The sequence below is a fragment of the Anastrepha obliqua genome, chromosome 3, assembly GCF_027943255.1.
Source record: "Anastrepha obliqua isolate idAnaObli1 chromosome 3, idAnaObli1_1.0, whole genome shotgun sequence".
NCBI classification, from domain to species: domain Eukaryota; kingdom Metazoa; phylum Arthropoda; class Insecta; order Diptera; family Tephritidae; genus Anastrepha; species Anastrepha obliqua.
In genome coordinates, this window is record NC_072894.1 from 9515277 (window position 1) to 9533315 (window position 18039).

Consider the following 18039-nt stretch of genomic DNA (forward strand, 5'->3'; position numbering starts at 1 on the left):
TTTTTTTTGAATTTTTTTTTAAATCTTTTTTTAATTTTTTTTATTTTTTTTTTATTTTTTTTTTATTTTTTTTTTTATTTTTTTTTTTATTTTTTATTTTTTTAATTTGTTTTTAATCTGTTTTCAATTTTTTTATTTTAGTTTTTAGTTTGTTTTTCAGTTTTTCACTTTTTTTTTTAATTTTAGTGTTTTTTTATTATTTTTGACTGTTCAACCAACACCATATAAATCAAACTTTGTAAAAAATTTAGAGAAAAATAAACTCATTTTTACCTAAACTTTTAACATTTTAATCTGAATTTTTTGATTTAGTGAAAGCGGAAAAAAATTTTGGTTGGCGGCTCTTGCGGTGGTTTTCATATAACCAGTGAAATTTATAAAAAGTGAAGTTTATCAATCAAAAAATGTTTTTCTTGCTTTTTCGCGACGGTCTTGCGCATTTTCTCCCATTAGAGATTGATTTTTATATGGACAAAGCGGAAACCTGCGTCTGAAAACAAAATTATTGAAACTCCAAACGATTTTTAGCTGCTTAAAACTTGTACTTTATGAGCCATGTTACTGCGTACCCGAAAATTGTCTAAAGATTCAGACTAAAAAGTTCAAAATGTATATGAAAATTTGTTAAATTTTTCTTAATTTTGAATAACGAATAAAAGCGTGGTAAAGAAAAAAATGCAAGAAATCAAAAATCATTATTCACTCAACATTTGTTTCTTTTCGTTACTTTCGTTATTCTCCTACACTTAAGGAGTTATATACAGTTAGAATTTTCAAAAAATCGATTTTTTTTTATTTTTTTGTTTTTCTTAATGTACATACATATATTAAGAGGACACACAGAAAATTTAATATCGTTCCGGTGAATATTTTCGAAGTTACACGCAAATTTGAAAAGGCGTTTCAGAGTAAAGTGCCTTTCAAACTTTAAACGGGTTTTTCTCAAAATGGTGTTTTAAAGTCGGTGACCAACATTACTCGAAAACGGCTAAACCGATTAGTCTCAAATTTGAACAAGAAGCTCGTGTAATTAAACAAAGATTTTTTCTCACCGATAAATATTTCTTGTTTTTTAAACAATTTAAGGTCAAAGTTTTCGTAAAAAATCAATGTTTTTGTTTTGAGCAACCGCCATTTTGTCAAAAAAACAATTATTTTGTTTATTCCTTCGATTAATTACTAGATTTAACATTACTTGAATGAAATTTATTTGGTTTTTTAATTAATAATATAATCCAGTTCAGTGATATAGTGGTCACCGCAAAACGTCTTTTTTAAGAGGAGCTCCCGGAGATCAGCTGTAGCTCCTTTCCAAATAAATATATTTACTAATAGCAAGTCTTAAAATACAGTTACAAAAAAGATAACGTAATATGTGTACAAGTTTTTAGATCAATAAATTTAAGATTTTTCGCAGAAAAAAATTCTGGAAAATTCGCTTTTTTCGGCCTTCTACTGTATGTAACCGTTAAACCAAATCATTACACTAAGCAAAATCTTCACCTCAATGATTGATTTTTTCGCTACACTCGAATACAAGCTTAATTGCAAATTATTTTATGTTATATGAGTATAAATAAATATACACGTCTTCCAACTAATAGGAGCGCGACGAATTATCAAGTTTAACAATTAAAAAATTTAATTCTTTTTTCAAAAAATCAAAAAAATTAAAAAAAAGTTTTAAAGTTAAAAAAAAAATAAAAAAAAATAAAAAAAAAAACTGTTGCATACGAAGTTCAGAATGTCTTCCAAATTTTCTTCCACATAAAGCAGATGTTCGCAAAAAAATGCTCAACATCTCAGCGAAAAAAATTGTGAAAAGTCAAAGAAATCTTGAGACGCTTCCAACTTGCACTTGCTTTTTTCTAAAATTTTTAATAAAAATTTGAGAATTTCGATGCATTTTTCTTTGAACTTCTTTTAAATTTTCATGAATTTTGTACAAAACTTGGAGCTCTAACCGTAAGTACATGATTTTTATTGTAAAATGCGCTACACTTTTATAAAAGCATAAAAGCAGTACAAAAAAAAATAGTTAAAACTTGGTAGGTAATTCGTCGCACTCCTATTATTTTGAACACATACGTGTATATACGTGCATATAGGTACATATTAGGATACAAACCTCTGCAGGTGTTACACAGATTCTTTAAACTCAGGCACATGTTGAACACTTTGTAGTTGAAGCCTCTCTTTCGATCGGCTTTTGCGGCACTTTCTATTGGAGTTTCTTCCTTTTGAAGCTGGACCACTTTGTAAATTATGCAAATTTTTCTTTCATCACATTTCATGCTTCGAGTTCAATTTTTTTTAATAAATACGCTTGGAAAAACACTTTTATCTAGATTGGGAACAAAAAAAAAATGTATTAAGTGTGCTAAGGCAGTCAATTCAAGCCACTTTGAAAGTCATGAGATTTTAGGATTATCAAATGGCGATCTCGGGCAGATGTGAATTTTCAGGGCATATCGCAGGGTATATGAAAGTACCTGATCGTCATCGTCAAACCATACTCCTTACGACAACGCCAGGCTCCATATGGCACAAGTCGTCAAAGCCGCACTCCAAGAGCTCGAATGCGAAGTCCTTCAGCATTCGCCGTATCCTCCTGACCTTGCACCGACCAATTACCGTCTTTTCCGCTCTTCCGCTACTTGTCAAGCCATATGAAGGGCGTTACCTTCGATAACAAAGAGGTCCTTAAAAACTGGTTCAATAACTTCTTTGACAGCAGACCAGGCGATTTTTGACGGAAAGACGTCAACGAATTGGTCAAGAGGTGGGAAGAGGTTGGAAACAGCAACGGCGAAAATTTAATTGATTAACTTATTGATAAAATTATTGATTTTTGTTTAATTAAAATTTTTCGATAAAAATACTACGAACTTATTCCCCAACCCCATATATACGATATAATTGGCGCCTTCACTCCTTTCAGTGGATGTCTGGCCCAGCCCCTCCTCTAATTTGTGGCATGCGATTTGATATGGTTCCACAAATAGGACGAATTACAGCTTTATGCCGGCGCTGAATGGCAGATGTTTTTTTATGAGGAGCTTTTAATGACAGAAATACACTCGGAGGTTGGCCATTGCCTGCCGAGAGGCGACCGCTATTAGAAAAAACTTTTTCTTCATTTTGATGTTTCACGGAGATTCGAACCTACGTTCTCCCAATTCCGAGTGGTAGGCACGCCCCAACCATTCGGCTACGGTGGCCGCCGAATATATAATAAAAACAAAGCATAGATTGTTTGCTGCTGATACAGTTTCACTCTTCTTCCTGGGCTTGCTGCATTTTTTTTAAGATCCGACAGTAGAGGAGAGCCTTGAATACAAATATTTGTTTGAAAATTTATAATTTTATAATATCCTAGGCCTCAATCTAAGTCGATTCCAAGTTTCCCCACTGATATCAACATAATGATGTAATTATCACTTTATTTCGTCAATATATCAAAGGTCACTCTACAAGCACGTCACTCAAATTTTTCACACTACTCCACACTCCACACTTACTATGGTACACTCGTACCTCAAAGACAATTGTCTGAAAGTAATTTAATCAAATCATTTTGTAAATTTATCAGAAGAAACGAACGCAATGCCGGTAGCGATTCCATCTTAGCCAGAGCGCAAGCTATGCTCGAGAAATTCATTATGAAATTCTTATAACGCGACAATTCACTTTCCAAATAGTCATTGCATCCGCAGCCGACATAACCACGCAATTCGGCTCCAATTGCCTGCAATAAGTTCTCCACATCCTGCCGCATGATCTTCTTCGCTTGCCCATATGGATCATATTCCTGACACGAGTCACACGATTTGAAAGTGTTATACGCGCCAGGCGACGTAATCTCGCGCAGCATATAATCGCTGAAAACGTGGCCCGACGTCCGCTTTGGCGCATCATCAGGCTTGCATTGTATATCTGTACTGAAACGTACTTCTGGACAACAACGCATGACTTCACTGCCACCACTGCCACTGCCCCCAACACCGACACTGACGTCATTAAATCTATCATCCTTACTACAACAACAAATACTCAGTTGTTGTTCGCAGCTATCATTGTAACGATTCTTCGTATCTTCACACTCCTTGTACGACTTAACTGTTGGTGTGTAAAGAAACAAAATGGGTATGCTGAGAAATTGCATTGAATTTCTATTCAAAAATCACCTTTGATCAATGGAGGACAGGAAAGCGGCTGCTTCTGTTTTGGATTGAAATCCACCCTTTGTAAGGGACCAGCACGTGGATAACTAGCGAAGGGTCCCTTTAGTACGCCCTCAATAAGGCAACAGCACAGATAACTCATGTAGATATTGCGCAGACGTCGTTCATCTAAATCTTTGCATTCGTAGCGGCAGAGTTTATCTAGCCACGTTTGAGCCAAGCAACTTTCATCGGAATTCGGCTTGAAGACCTGATTTGGATCGCGACATAAGTCGAGAAATAGTAGAAAATCCTCAGTGAGGAGAAAATCAAAATCCGTTCCGCCATTATTGAAAGACATTTGGTAATTGTTTCTTATTTGGTTTTTTGTTTTTTTGTTTGTACATAAACTAAGAATTTGGACAACTACAAAAATATTCTGTAACAAATGACAATTTTATTTATTATTTTTATGCAAGAAAAGGAAGTAAGAAAATCGCAAGTGATTGAGATACTACTTTTTCGTGTGATTGAAATACTACTAGTTTCGAATATAGAGAAAGAGTTGGGGATATACGAGTACCTAATAATTTTCCTTTGTTCATTAAAATCAGCTATGGAGCTGATACAGCGAGGGTCAGTGTGCCAAGAAGTATTTAGCTGCTGTGATATCCAAACAACTCAGTCATGCAGCAAAAGCCGAAAACTATTCTGAGATACCAATGTGTGTTTTCACTCCGATGTCGAGGGCAACTACAAGAAAAGGTTGATGGATTAATTGAAAAGTTCACCGGGTTAAAAAGTGCAGTTCCGTCGTGTCAATGGCACAAAACGATGCAGCCTCGAGTCATGGAGGCTATCTAAAATATTTTATGATATAATGTGATTAATAACCACTGTTGACTTAGTCGTGAGATTTATTCCCCTCTATAAATTTTGATTGACCTACTGGAATTTCTGTGATAGGTGCCGGAAAGAGATCTTATATTATTAGATTTGTGAATGAGCCGTTGAACGCTACAGGCAAATATGTTTCAGCGAATAATTCTGTCCCTTTTTTGCCTCGCCATTTTAATATCAAGTCATTCTTGATTTTGTGAGATAAGATTGTGATTTTGGGTGTGCGATTGTTTAGTAAAGTTATATTGTGGTAGATTCTCGTACAGCTTTTATTTCAATTACTTTAATTTATTTAAATTTAATTTAATTTAACTTGAATCGGTTTAATTTTAGGTCATTTATTCAATTTGATTTGACTTTATTTTACACTATTGTCTTTTATTTACATAGTTTCTCGTATAATGTTTAATTACGTATTTTTTACTAAATTATACTTTTTCGCTTCTTCCCCTTTTATCTTATTTCCATCCCTTTTAATTATTTTATATGCAGAATTTTTATCATTTAAAATTTATTTAAGAAAACTTGAGTTTGCGTGTTAAATTGAAATTAATATTTGTTCGTTTCAATTAAATTTTTTAATGACAATATTATAATTTTTTTTTTAATTTTTTAATAAAAAAAAAAATTTTTTTAATTTTTCAATGAAAAAAAATTTTTTTTTTTAATTTTTTAATGAAAAAAAAACTTTTTTTTTTTTAATTTTTTAATGAAAATATGTTTTTTTATTTTTAAAATTTTTAATGGAAATATGTTTTCTTTAATTTCTTAACGAAAATATTCATTTTTTTTTTGTTAATTTTTTACTGAAACTCATCCTTTTTTTTAATTTTTTAATATTTTTTTTTACATTTTTCAATAAATTTTTTTTTTTTTTAATTTTTTAATGAAAAAAATTTTGTTCTAAAATTTTAATGAAAATATGTTTTATTTTTATGAAAATATATTTTATTTTTAACGAAAATAGGTTTTGTGTTTTTTTTTATTTTTTAATGACAATATGATTTTTTTTTTAATTTTTTAATGAAAATATTCATTTTTATTTTTTAATTTTTTAATGAAACTATTGCTTTTTTTAATTTTTTAATGAATTTTTTTTTTTTTAATTTTTTAATGCAAACATTTTTTTTTTTTTTAATTTTTTTCATGAACACATTTTTGTTTGTAATGTTTTAATGAAAATATTCTTTTTTATTTAATTTTTTAATGCTATTACACTTTCTTTTTCGTATTCCATTTCACTTTTACTTTTTTAATACTTTATTACTTTTCATTTGTTATTTTTTACTTTTATGTTTTTCTATTTTCGTTAATTTCTTTTCTTTCCGAATGTTTTTACCCGTTTGATTACTATTTTTTGTTCAAATCTTTTTTTTCCTTAAATTAATTTCAACTTTAATTTTAATTCTTTCATGTATTGCTTATCTTTTGTAGTTTTATTTTATTTAATTTTTTCTATATCTATTAAATTTTTCTTCCTAAATTTTATTTTTTCATTTTATTTCACTTCCTTTAATTTGTATGTATTTAAAAATTATTAACAAATTAAAATTACAAAAACACAAAATTAAAATTACGCAAAATTGAAGTTATTTTTCATTTGGTGCATATTATTTTTATTTTTATTTTAATATTTTTTTAAATTATTTTTTTATTAAAATCTACATTTTATGCTCATTTCATTTCCCTAATTTCTATTTAATTCTTTTAGTTATACTTAAATATATTTTATAATTTTGTTTTTAAATACCTTTATTTTGTTGTGATTTAAAAACCTTTTTTTTTTTTGAGTTTTTGTTTTGTTTACTTTTTTATTTATTGTTTTTTTTTATTATTCTTTCCATATTTTATTAAATATTTTTTTTTTCTTTAATATTTATATTCAATATTTCTTAGTTTTTCTTTTATTTTGTTTAATTTTGTTTATTTTTTTATCGTTTTATATAATATTTTTTAGCATTTTTGTAATATATTTTAATAATATTTTAATATTTTTTTATATTTACATTTAATATATTTTTTTAATGTTTTTATTTAATATTTTTTATTATTTTTCAATATTTTTATTTATTTATTTAACTTTTTATAATAATTTTAATAAACATTTTTTATTTTTTCTTAAATATTTTTTTAAGATATTTTTTTTCATATTTGCTTTTTGTTTTGTTTTATAAATATATAAAATATTTTATTAATATTTATTTAATATTTTTATTTATTTATTTTACTCTTTTTATAATCATTTTAATAAATATCGTTTTATTTTTTCTTAAATATGTTTTTAATATATTTTAGTTTTTTCATATGTATTTTTTTATAAATATGTAAAATATTAATATTCTTTTTTTTAATATATTTTGTTATTTTTCATACTTTTTCTTAATATTTTTTATTTTTTTTTTAACATTTTTCAATTTTTTTTAAGCTTTGTTTTATTGTTTCTTAAATATTTTTTGAATATTTTTGTTTTATGTAATGTTTCATGTATATATTTTTTTTTTGTAATATGTTTTTATTTTTTTAACATAAATATATATATTTTTGTAAATATTTTTAATTTTTTTATTTTTTAATATTTCTATTCTGTTTTATATATCCTTAGTTTAATATTTTCTTTTTTAATTTTAATATTGATTATTACATTTATGTATTTGCCTATATTTTTATATTTAGGGAGTTCACAAAGTGTACTATTGATGCTATTTCTCCCTTCTGCTATTGAAATAGCACAGTTGTATAGTCGAACGTGTGAACATCCTTTGCTATTTGATGTACTATTGTGAATGCTATTCACCCAATCAATCAGCTGCAGAAGTGAAAGTAATACAAAATATAAATATAAACATAAAAATGCCTAGGAGGAGCGAAAAAAGTAAAATAATAGCAGCGATTTGTCAAAAATATACACACGACATCTTCATTGTGGACGAGAGTATGTAATCCAACACTTCCTTTGTGCTCTTTTTACGTGTTGATTGTAGGTGATGAAGACGAGCAGGAAGATATCGATGAAAGTTTCAGACTGAATATGCTGATATTGCTAAACAATCGCCGAGGTGTCCATTTAGGAATTCCTAAGTCAAACCAATGGAAGCTGAATGTATTGGAGCATTTAAATGAAAACAGATTTTGCCAAATGCTGCGGGTAAACCAAATGGAGTTTGACCACCTTTTAATCTTAGTAAAAGATGATGATGTGTTTCGGAGTGATAACAACACAATACAGCTTCCGATTGAACTTCAGCTTAAAATCGTACTTTACAGGTTGGGATCTTCGGGTGAAGGACTTCCGATCCGTAAAGTGGCATCCTTATTTGGTGTTGGAGATGGCGGTACCATTCAAATCGTAACCAGGCGAGTTTTTTCAGCCATACTCAATTTAAAGGGTAGATTTTTATTCTGGCCCAATGAAAGAGAGCGTTTAAAGCTGGTTGCAGCCACAGAAAAAGAAATGCCTGGATGTGTTGGATACATTGATGGCTCCGAAATTAAATTGGCCGAAGCACCGGTTAGGCATCATGAGATCTTCTTTTCCCGTAAGCGCCAGTACTCTATCAAAATTCAAGTAATTTGTGATTATCGCTTACGCATAAGGCAAACTACACTAGGTTACCCGGGTAGTGTCCACGATGCAAAAATGTTTTCGGACTCCTTGCTCTCAAAACACCCACACAGATTTTTGTCGGCATAGCAATGGATTGCTGGTGATAGTGCATATCCACTGAAATCATATCTACTGACCCCATTCCGCCAAAATAGTACAGAATACACTAGAGAGGAGAGAGAAATGAGTTGGCATTTAAAAAAATATTACTTACTTTATTATTTTGCTCTAATTCCGATTTTTCTTTTGCACAAATTGTGATGGTAAACAAAATCAGCTGATCGTATAGCATAGACAAATAGCACACTAAACATACCTTTTAAAGTTGTATTGAAATAGCAGTATTTGTACATGTTAAACAAAAACAACAACTTTACAACTGTGCTAATACAATAGCATGATTAAAGAAATACGACAAATAGTACATATTGTGAACTCCCTAATTATCTTATTTTGTTTAGTTTTCGCCCTAATATTAAGTCTGATACTTCCTTCCTTTATTAATTTTTTTTATCATTTTCGGTTTTCATTTCATCGTTTTCTCTTATTTTTAATTATATATTTGTTCATCTTTCGACCAATTAGAAGTAGTCTTAAGAGATTATATTTATAGATATCATGTTTAATTGTAATCAATTTTCTGTTTTATTTTATGTCTGTGCATTATTTTATTAAAATTCAGTTTTATTTAAATTTGTTTGTGTCAACTTAGTACAAATGTCAAATTGAAGTGCATATTCGCTTACAACTTGTAACTATTCGAAATGACTGAGGATTTTGGCTGAACGTGAGAATCAAAAACAAGCTTTCGCTTTTTTTGATTTAATTCATTTTATTATATTTTATTTCATTTATATTTTATTCATTCATTTTCATTCCTTCCTCGCCCAATCATCCATCAAATTTCCATTTCCCCCTATTCCACATTAAAACGCTTCTTCTTTCCCCGCAACCAATAGACGTATTCCAACACAAAACCTACTACACTAAGCAAAATGCCGAAGCACCATAAGTAGAATGCACCCTGCAATATGGTCAAGCTCAGCACCACCCTTTTCCGGGTACGATTGGCGTTGCCACCGCCGCTTTCTGCACTATTATTCAAATCGAATTCCGAGTCATCCGGTAACTCCACGTAGATCTCCTCCATTTCCTGCGATTCACTCTGGCTGCTGTAATGCAAATTCTTGTTGCTCCAACACTCCATGAGACCGCTTTCAAATATGCTGCTCTGGTAGAGTTGAAATTTATATCGGAATGGTGAGCCCCTTTCCAAAATATAAGTCTGTGGCATTGAACGTAGATACTCTTTGACCACATGAAATCGCGGACGACGCCGTTCTATATCGTAGGACTTTAGCACAAAATCCTTTGCTGCTTCGCCACGCAACACAAACGCCACATGCCCATTCTTCCTCATACTCAATGGCAAGGCGTATTGGAATGAAGAGAAGTGAAGCGGTAATGAGACGGCGCGCTTTTCAATAGCACGCCAATGAGCCGGTTTAAGCGCCTGCTGTACTGTGGTGAATAGCGTGTGGACGCCGAAAATGGTCACATCCAGCTTATCCAAATCATCCAAAGAATCCATTTGATCCTCATAGACCGGTTGCACAAAACTACTTTCCAATTTAGCGAAATATATTGTAGTCAGCACATAGCTGAAGAGTATCCAAGCCATGAGGAATTCACGCAATGAACTGATTCTAGAGAACCCAGCAACGGGCTCGCCAAGTTGTGTTTTCACAAACATTTCCACCAATTCATACCAATGGGCGTGTTTCATTGGCGCCGCATGTGGCAAACGTTCCGTCCAGTGATTCAACAATGCGAATGTCACTGTAACTACGACAAAATTCAATGACAGCAGCCGCCAAAGCGCGTAGTTGAAGGCAGTAATGAAAATCAAGTATTCCGGCTGCATTTTTGCTGCCGGCACAATCAAGTACAGTTTGCGCTTAAAATACGGATACAGCTTCTCGATGCGGCCCTCCATACAGGGTAAAGTAAAGCGTGCATTGAAGCCCACATCGGCATCTCCGGCAATCAAATGCTTTAAAACGCCCGAGAAAGAGCCATTCGGCAAGCAATCGCCATAATTTTCATTATCAGCTGGTTGTGTGTAGTTTGCTGTGGCATTGAGATACGACACAATGCTACTGGCTAGTAGCCCATCTACGCCGTCGTAGCCATTTTCGCGATTGCGTTTGGGTATGGCGCGCAAAAAGTCCGTAAACATTGTGATGCGTAGCTGATGATGATGTAGATTTTTCAATTTGTCATAAAAGTACTGGCCATTCGTGATCCGTTTCAAAGCGAACCCAGCTGGCGTGAACGGCTCAAATGTGTAGATGTGCTGGACATCAGTTATGACAATTGCGTTTAATATCTTACGCTGCCAAATCGCTTCGAAGAGTTCGCCCAGCTGTGCGATTTGTGCATCTCGCCAGATGAAAGTGTATTTGTGGAAATGCTTACGTGTTTGCTTCTCATTCAACAGACCGATGATGCGTTGCAAATACAGCGACGCTGCTGCAGCGGATGTTGGTAATACAAAAATGCTAAAACTGTTATATTTGCGTTCACGCTCTTTCGTTAGCTGCTCCACATCTATTATGTGTGTGGGTAATTCGGACATGCATTTTAATAAATTGAACTCCAAACGAAATATTGAATCGTCCTGACGCACATTGCTTGTATAGACTATATAGATGTATGAATCATACTGCTTAGCAATTTCACACGCTTTTTGAGTCACAACCAAATCGGTGTAGGCAACTTCGTGTGTTTTATGCCAAAAATCCAAATTAAATACCGAAGTTGCTGAACAGCCCTCAATGGCTAAAAGTAATATGACTACTTTGGGGTACAGCATTTTAAAAATTGATATGAAGATTATTTTGAATTCCTTTTCAAGCGATTACACGCAGCTCCTAATATTCTGTTAGCACTTCATACGCGTGGCTAATTGATGTAAATACAAATATATATACAGGCAGATATGCTTGAACGTATAAACATAACTAATGAAGTAGGCACACGGAAACTTGGTAAATAGAGTGGGCTTCATTGCCCCGCAGAGGATAATTTTCTTAATTAAATTATTAATTCGCATGAGCGCACAACATTGACAACATACCAGCTTGAGCAAAAAGTTCCCCGAATACGAGGGGCGCCTTTTATATGTCGGGATATGGCAACCCTGGTGTTGCAATCTGGCAACTGACAGCTGTATCGCAAAGTTTGACATTTTTTGGCTTTTACGTACTCAGAACGTTTTGAAATACCAGAGCTATTTATGTTGTTTACAGTAACTTAAAAGATTCATCTCGGTCCAAAAATGGAATTAAATCGTGAACATTTTCGTGCGATTATTTTCGTCTATGACATCGTGACAGGTGATGAATCATGGATTTACGCGAATGAGCCCGAAAGTAAACAGCAGCCGACTGTATGGGTGTTTCAAGATGAGCCAAATCCAACAAAAGTTGTTCGCGCACGAAGCACTTCCAAGCAAATGGTCGCCTGTTTTTTCAGAAAAACTGGACATGCCGCAACCGTACCACTAGAACAACGCAGAACAGTAAATTCTGAGTGGTACACAACCATTTGTTTGCCAGTTGTCTTCCAAGAAATTAGGAAAACCAATCGCCAAAGACGGATCACTCTTCACCAGGACAATGCGAGCTCTCACACATCGGCTCAAGCAACTGCATTTTTGAGCACCCAAAACATCGAATTAATGGGTCATCCGCCGTATAGTCTTGACTTGGCACCGAATGACTTCTTTTTATTCCCGTACGTAAAAAACAAACTGAGAGGTCAACGTTTTTCGACACCTGAAGAAGCGGTTGCGGCATTCAGAATGCATGTTTCGGAGGTCCCTCATTCAGAGTGGCAAAAGTGCTTCGACAATTGGTTCAAACGCATGCAAAAGTGTATAGATCTTCATGGAGGATATTTTGAAAAACAATAAAGTGATTTTCGATGATTAAAATTTGTTTTTGTTCTCTAATCCCGACATATAAAAGGCACCCCCCGTATGTTCTAAAAATTCAAACAAAAAGTTTGTGGTATTCCTCAAAAGTGATATTATCGCCTTGAAAGTACTCCCCATCGCACTTATGTCACCATTTGATTCAGCTTTCGAAACATTTCTGGAACTCTATTTTCGGTATAGCCATCAGCCATCAGCGTCACCCATTTGTGGAACAACATCAAGACGCACGCCACAAACAGGAGGAGGAGCTCGGCCAAACACCCAAAAACGGTGTACGCGCCAATTATATACTTATACTATATATATCATCAGCGTCACCTTCGATTTTTGCCTTTACGTTCTTTCGGGTGTTTAAACGCATTCCTCGTAGTGGGCTTTTGACTTATCGAACAGAAAAAAATCGCATGGAGCCATAAGGATTTTTTCGTTTCGCTCTTGGCCCCAAATTCACGGATAATGACGGCACTGTGCGACGGTGCGTAATTAGGGCGCAAAATCGACGAGTTATTTTCTTACAAATCCTTTCTTTTTTGGCAAATTGTTTTACGTAAAACATGTTTGAATTGCGTGTCGTCCTTGTAAACTCACGTCTGGTCTCCAGTAATGAGGAGTTTGATGAATGTTGAGTCGTATTCAGCCTTAGCATTCACATCTTTGTCGATATCAACGCGGTACCTTTTTTGCATGAAATTCAGGTCATATGATTATTGTAATACCTACATGGCCTGACAAGTCCCGGGCCTAACAAAGAAAATACGATTTTTTTTTGTTCGAAATTAGCTTTATTCATCAACATAATTTCCATCAAGAACAACGCAATCCTTTCAACGCCGCTATACCATTTCAATGCCACTTTTGTAGAACGATTTATCTTTTGCCTCGAAATAGGTCTCAGCTTCAACGATAGCCTCTTCATTCGACGGAAATTTTTTACACGCGAGAAGCTCTTTTTTTTTAGCTCTGTGAATAACCAGTACTCGCTGGGAGCCAAATCTGGCGAATACGGTGGATGTGGGAACAATTCGAAATTCAATTCATGTAGTTTTGCCGTTGTTTTGATTGACTTGTTTTTTGGTCAACAGTGAGCAAACGCGGTACCCACTTTGAACAGAGCCTTCTTATAGTCAATTGCTCATGCAATATAAAGCCAACCGTTCTTCTGATATCTTTACGATGTCAGCTAACTCACGCAACTTCACTTTTCGATCATTCAAAACGATTTTGTAAATTTTTTAGATGTTTTCTGGTGTTACCGCCTCATTTGTGCGTCCACTGCCTTGTGCCTCATCGGTGTCTCCGCGGCCACTTTTGAAGTGAGCAAACCATCGTTTTATTGTTGTTTCTGATCGAGTGGAGTCCCTACAGCACTTTTAAAGTCATTGCTTCGCTGGAACGGTATTTTTCCCCCATCAAGAAGCAGTACAAAATTAAAACACGAAATTCTTTTTGCTCCATTGCTTTGAAAATAGCAAAAGTAGCCTCACTCTTAGCGCAATAACTCACGAACTAATGAATAGAATATCGTGAAGTTTTAGCAGCCGTCTTTATAAGGTTGGTACTAACTAAAAAAAGAGTTGAATGCAATAAAAGCAGTGTCATCTACGAGTTAGGCACAGGACTTTTCAGCCCATGTGTTATATTAAACCACGCAAAAAACGATAGCACATCAATCAACATTTTCCGAAGTTTTCACTCTTTTGAATGTTCCCAACTTGTATTTAAAAAATATAGTTGTTGTCTAACAAAAATAATATACATAAATCCAAATTTTAAATTGTATACAAAAATGCGAAAAAGTCCACATAAATTACGCTTTTCATTTCAACTCGGCAGTTTTTAATTAAAATTTTTGAAACACTTTTTTGGTATGCGGTTTTATAGCTTAGTTTTTTATAATAAAGTGAGTATAATTTTAGTATAATAAAGTGAAAGTTTGATGTTTCTAAAAAATTTCCTTATTTTTTTATATATTTTTTTTTTTCCTTTACGAATTGCGCATTTTTTCCATATTAAAAATTGCATAAGCCGCTGGCTTTAGGTAACGCTGTTCGATTCCATTTCGTGTGTAACCAATGTTGTTGTTGTGCTAGCATAAACATTCTCCATACATGTATGGGGAATACTGCGGAGTGGCAGTCCTTAGCCGAATGTAAATCCGGGTCGCTCCTTTAAGGTAGAACCAACTGTCGTGGGAACAGTGAAACCAATGCTTTCATCACAGCCGTTGGCATTACAAACTGTGGTGTGTTACAAACGAACGGTCACTTAATGACTTTGAATTTAAAGCTGTAAGTGCGAGTATTGCTCAAGAAGACATAACTATTGCACTCACTAATCTTCTGCAAACCTAACCTTGGTCAACGCACGATAAAACACTGACTGCTGCCCACTCAGCGAAATAAGAAACAAAATCTCTATGCAGAAATAGAGAAATAGCAAGTGTAAGTATGACCTTTTATTTAAATTTTTTTTTTTTTTTTTGTGCAATGTAAATTTCGAATTTTCTTTCTACTCCACCTAAACTACAATCACTGGCGTTCTACTATACCACCAATATGCGTACTCCAGCATAAAGCCAAAAACGCTGAACAATAAACCGACACCCCATATGTAGAAGGGCCCTTGTAATATATTCAAATTCAGCACCACTTTTTTCTTCGCCTCATTCGCGCCACTAAAATCATCACTTTCCTTTGTATCAAAATCTAAATCTTCCGGCAATTCATCGCGAAATTCCTCCAAACTGGGTGAGCGCTCATTGTCGCCGTGTAAACGACGCAGTGCCCAATAATCAAATAGCCCACTTTCAAAAGCACGACTCTCGAATTCTTGAAACTTATAACGAAATGGTGAACCCTTTGCTACTAAGTAAGTCTGTGGCATTGACAGCAGCCGCTCCTTAACCACATGAAACCGCGGTAGATGCTGCTCCACATCGTACGTCTTCACCAGCAAGTCCTTGGCTGTTTCGGCGCGTAACAAAAAAGCCACACGCCCATTTTTTTTTTCACTTATTGGCACTCCAAATTGAAAAGAAGAGAAATGTGCCGGCAAATAGGCTGCACGCTGCTCGATGGCATGCCAATGGTGGGGCTTTAAAGCTGGCCTTACCGCAGTAAAGATATTTTCCACACCAAATATGGGCACATTCAAGTTAACCAAATCATCTAAGCGATCCATTTCTGGGTAGTAGGAAGGATGCACAAAAATACTCTCGACTTTTGCCTGATAAATGGTAGTCATAACGTAGTTGAAAAGTAGCCAAGCCATAAAGAACATACGTAGGCAATTGGTGTTTGAAAAATAATCCACAGGCAGACCCAATTGAGTTTTCCAAAAGAGTTCGATCAAATCGTATAAACTCCCATTTTTCATTTTCTCAACATTTCGCAAACTCTCGATGCAATATTTGAGTACAGCAAATGCCGCCACAACCAAAAAGAAAAATACCAATAGCGCTCGCCATAACGCATCCTCATAGGCATAGACGAAAATCAAATATGCGGGAAACATTTCCGCCGCCGGCACCACCGCATACAGTATACGTTTGACATGGGGATACAGCGTCTCGATATGCTCTGCCACGCAGGGCAATACAAATTGCGCATTGAAGTTAGCATGAGTTGCGTCGGCTAGGAGGTCTCGCAGCACTCCTGTGTATGAGCCATTCTCCAGACAAGCACCATAGTTCTCATTATCCACAGGTGTCACATATTTCACCGTGGCATTCAGATGTGTCACAAGGCTACTGGCCATCAGCCCATCTATGCCAGCATAGCCTGCTTGTGGTGGCTGTTTCGGTATGGCGCGTATAAAATCTTTGAACATTGAAATGCGTAACTGGTAGTGATGAAGATTTTTCAATTTATCATAAAAATTTATTTGGTGTTTGAGCTGTTTAACAACGAATCCCTCGGGCGTGAATGGCTCAAAGGTGTATATCTCTGCGGTGCTGGTTATAGCGATCACATTTAAAATACGTTTACGCCAAAATGCTCTAAATACGCTATGAAGCTCCGCCAGCTGTGCATTCCTCCAAATGAGAATATATTTGTGCAAATCTTTACGCGGTTGTTTTACATTTAAAACGCGTTGCAGGTGTGTCAGTGAGGCTGTGGAATTGAGTTCGCCTAACAGAAATACACTCAAGCTACCGTAGTCGCGCGTTAGTTCTAAATCGAGTTGTTCCAACTGCAGTGAATAGATGGGCAGTTGACGCATACAATCCAGCAATTGGTGTTCCAAGTGGTGCATAGTGCTATCCTGCGGCTCGCAAGTGTAGACCAAATTAACTCGTGCATCCACTTCTGCTGCAATGTGGCACGCTCTTTGCGCGACTCTGGCATAACTGGTGGAAACCACTGACAAGTTGAAATGTGAAAAGGTGCGCACTTCGGTAGAAATTAAGTGAACTTTCGAAATCACCAGCAAAGCAACTAAAGCAGTGTAGAACATTTTCATTATTGAAGCGATGTTTTGGAAAAGTCTTTCGATTGGTTTCGAGAGCACAATAGCCGAGCGCAATTAGCAATGTCAATAGTGAAAATATATTATTAGTCAGTAAATAACAATAAAATAAGCAAGGAATATAAAATAAATTAAGGTGATAAATGCAGCTGGTCGAGGTGTAGCTAATAAATAACGAGACTGACGCTATGAAAACCTCTATTTTTATTTGGTGTTGTTGTACCAGCATAAACATCGCGATACAATTACTGGGAATGCTGCTCGAGTTATAGTCTTTGGCCGAGTATAAATCCGGGTTGTTGCAGTAACATAGAACCATGTTACATTTGACACTTGTGGACTAGACAGCTGCAGTAAAAAAGCAGACGAGTGATGAAGAAAGATTTCCATCACTCAAAACCACTTTTTTTTCGAAAAAAAGTTATTCAAAAATATAACTGGATTATTAATTTTGCGCCACCTTGTATATGCATTACATTTGTTACGTATCCTTTACGATGCAAAAAGTTTTGAGTGATATCTGCAAAAAATTTGTATAAGAACTACATTTCAAGTTTTGATGAATCGCTCAAAAAATAAAGGGTGGCTAAATTTCAAGGGCCGATGTTGAATGTCAACCAGCAACAATTCAAGAGCTAAAGGATGAGATAATTCGGCACATTAACGGCACAGAACCTCAATTATGCCTCAGAGTCATCGAAAATTTGGACCATCGGATGAAGGTGTACCGCCGAGACCGCGGCGGCCATTTGGCCGATATTTTGTTCCATACGTAATTGAGCCATACCAGTATTACCATAATAAAGAGAAATGACAATAATTTACTTGTATTTTATTTAAAATCAACACCGGCCCTTGAAACTTAACCACCCTTTGCAGTGAGATATTGAGTTATATTTTTTTTG

At 34.5% G+C, this 18039-nt stretch overlaps 3 protein-coding genes across 9 annotated transcripts in view; all 3 read right to left on the reverse strand.

Annotated features, from left to right (window-relative positions):
• Positions 1 to 18039, reverse strand: part of LOC129240747 (uncharacterized) — a 300489-nt gene that overhangs the window by 95854 nt on the left and 186596 nt on the right. Inside the window, exon 1 of one of the 7 annotated variants that reach the window (XM_054876725.1) lies at positions 2129 to 2321. The exons of the other annotated variants lie outside the window; for them this stretch is intronic. Coding sequence (XP_054732700.1) covers positions 2129 to 2294 — 166 coding nt within the window. The 5' untranslated portion in view covers positions 2295 to 2321. Of the gene's footprint in view, positions 1 to 2128; positions 2322 to 18039 lie in introns of those variants that run through there. 7 annotated transcript variants of the gene reach the window in all.
• On the reverse strand, positions 3427 to 4625 carry LOC129240749 (uncharacterized). The gene is made up of 2 exons (XM_054876727.1): positions 4188 to 4625; positions 3427 to 4119 (listed from the first exon to the last, which is right to left on the reverse strand). Exons 1-2 carry the CDS (start codon positions 4522 to 4524, stop codon positions 3539 to 3541), a joined length of 918 nt encoding a protein of 305 aa, XP_054732702.1. The 5' UTR covers positions 4525 to 4625; the 3' UTR covers positions 3427 to 3538.
• On the reverse strand, positions 9584 to 11554 carry LOC129242890 (uncharacterized). Its single transcript, XM_054879793.1, has one exon. It carries the CDS (start codon positions 11540 to 11542, stop codon positions 9584 to 9586), a length of 1959 nt encoding a protein of 652 aa, XP_054735768.1. The 5' UTR covers positions 11543 to 11554.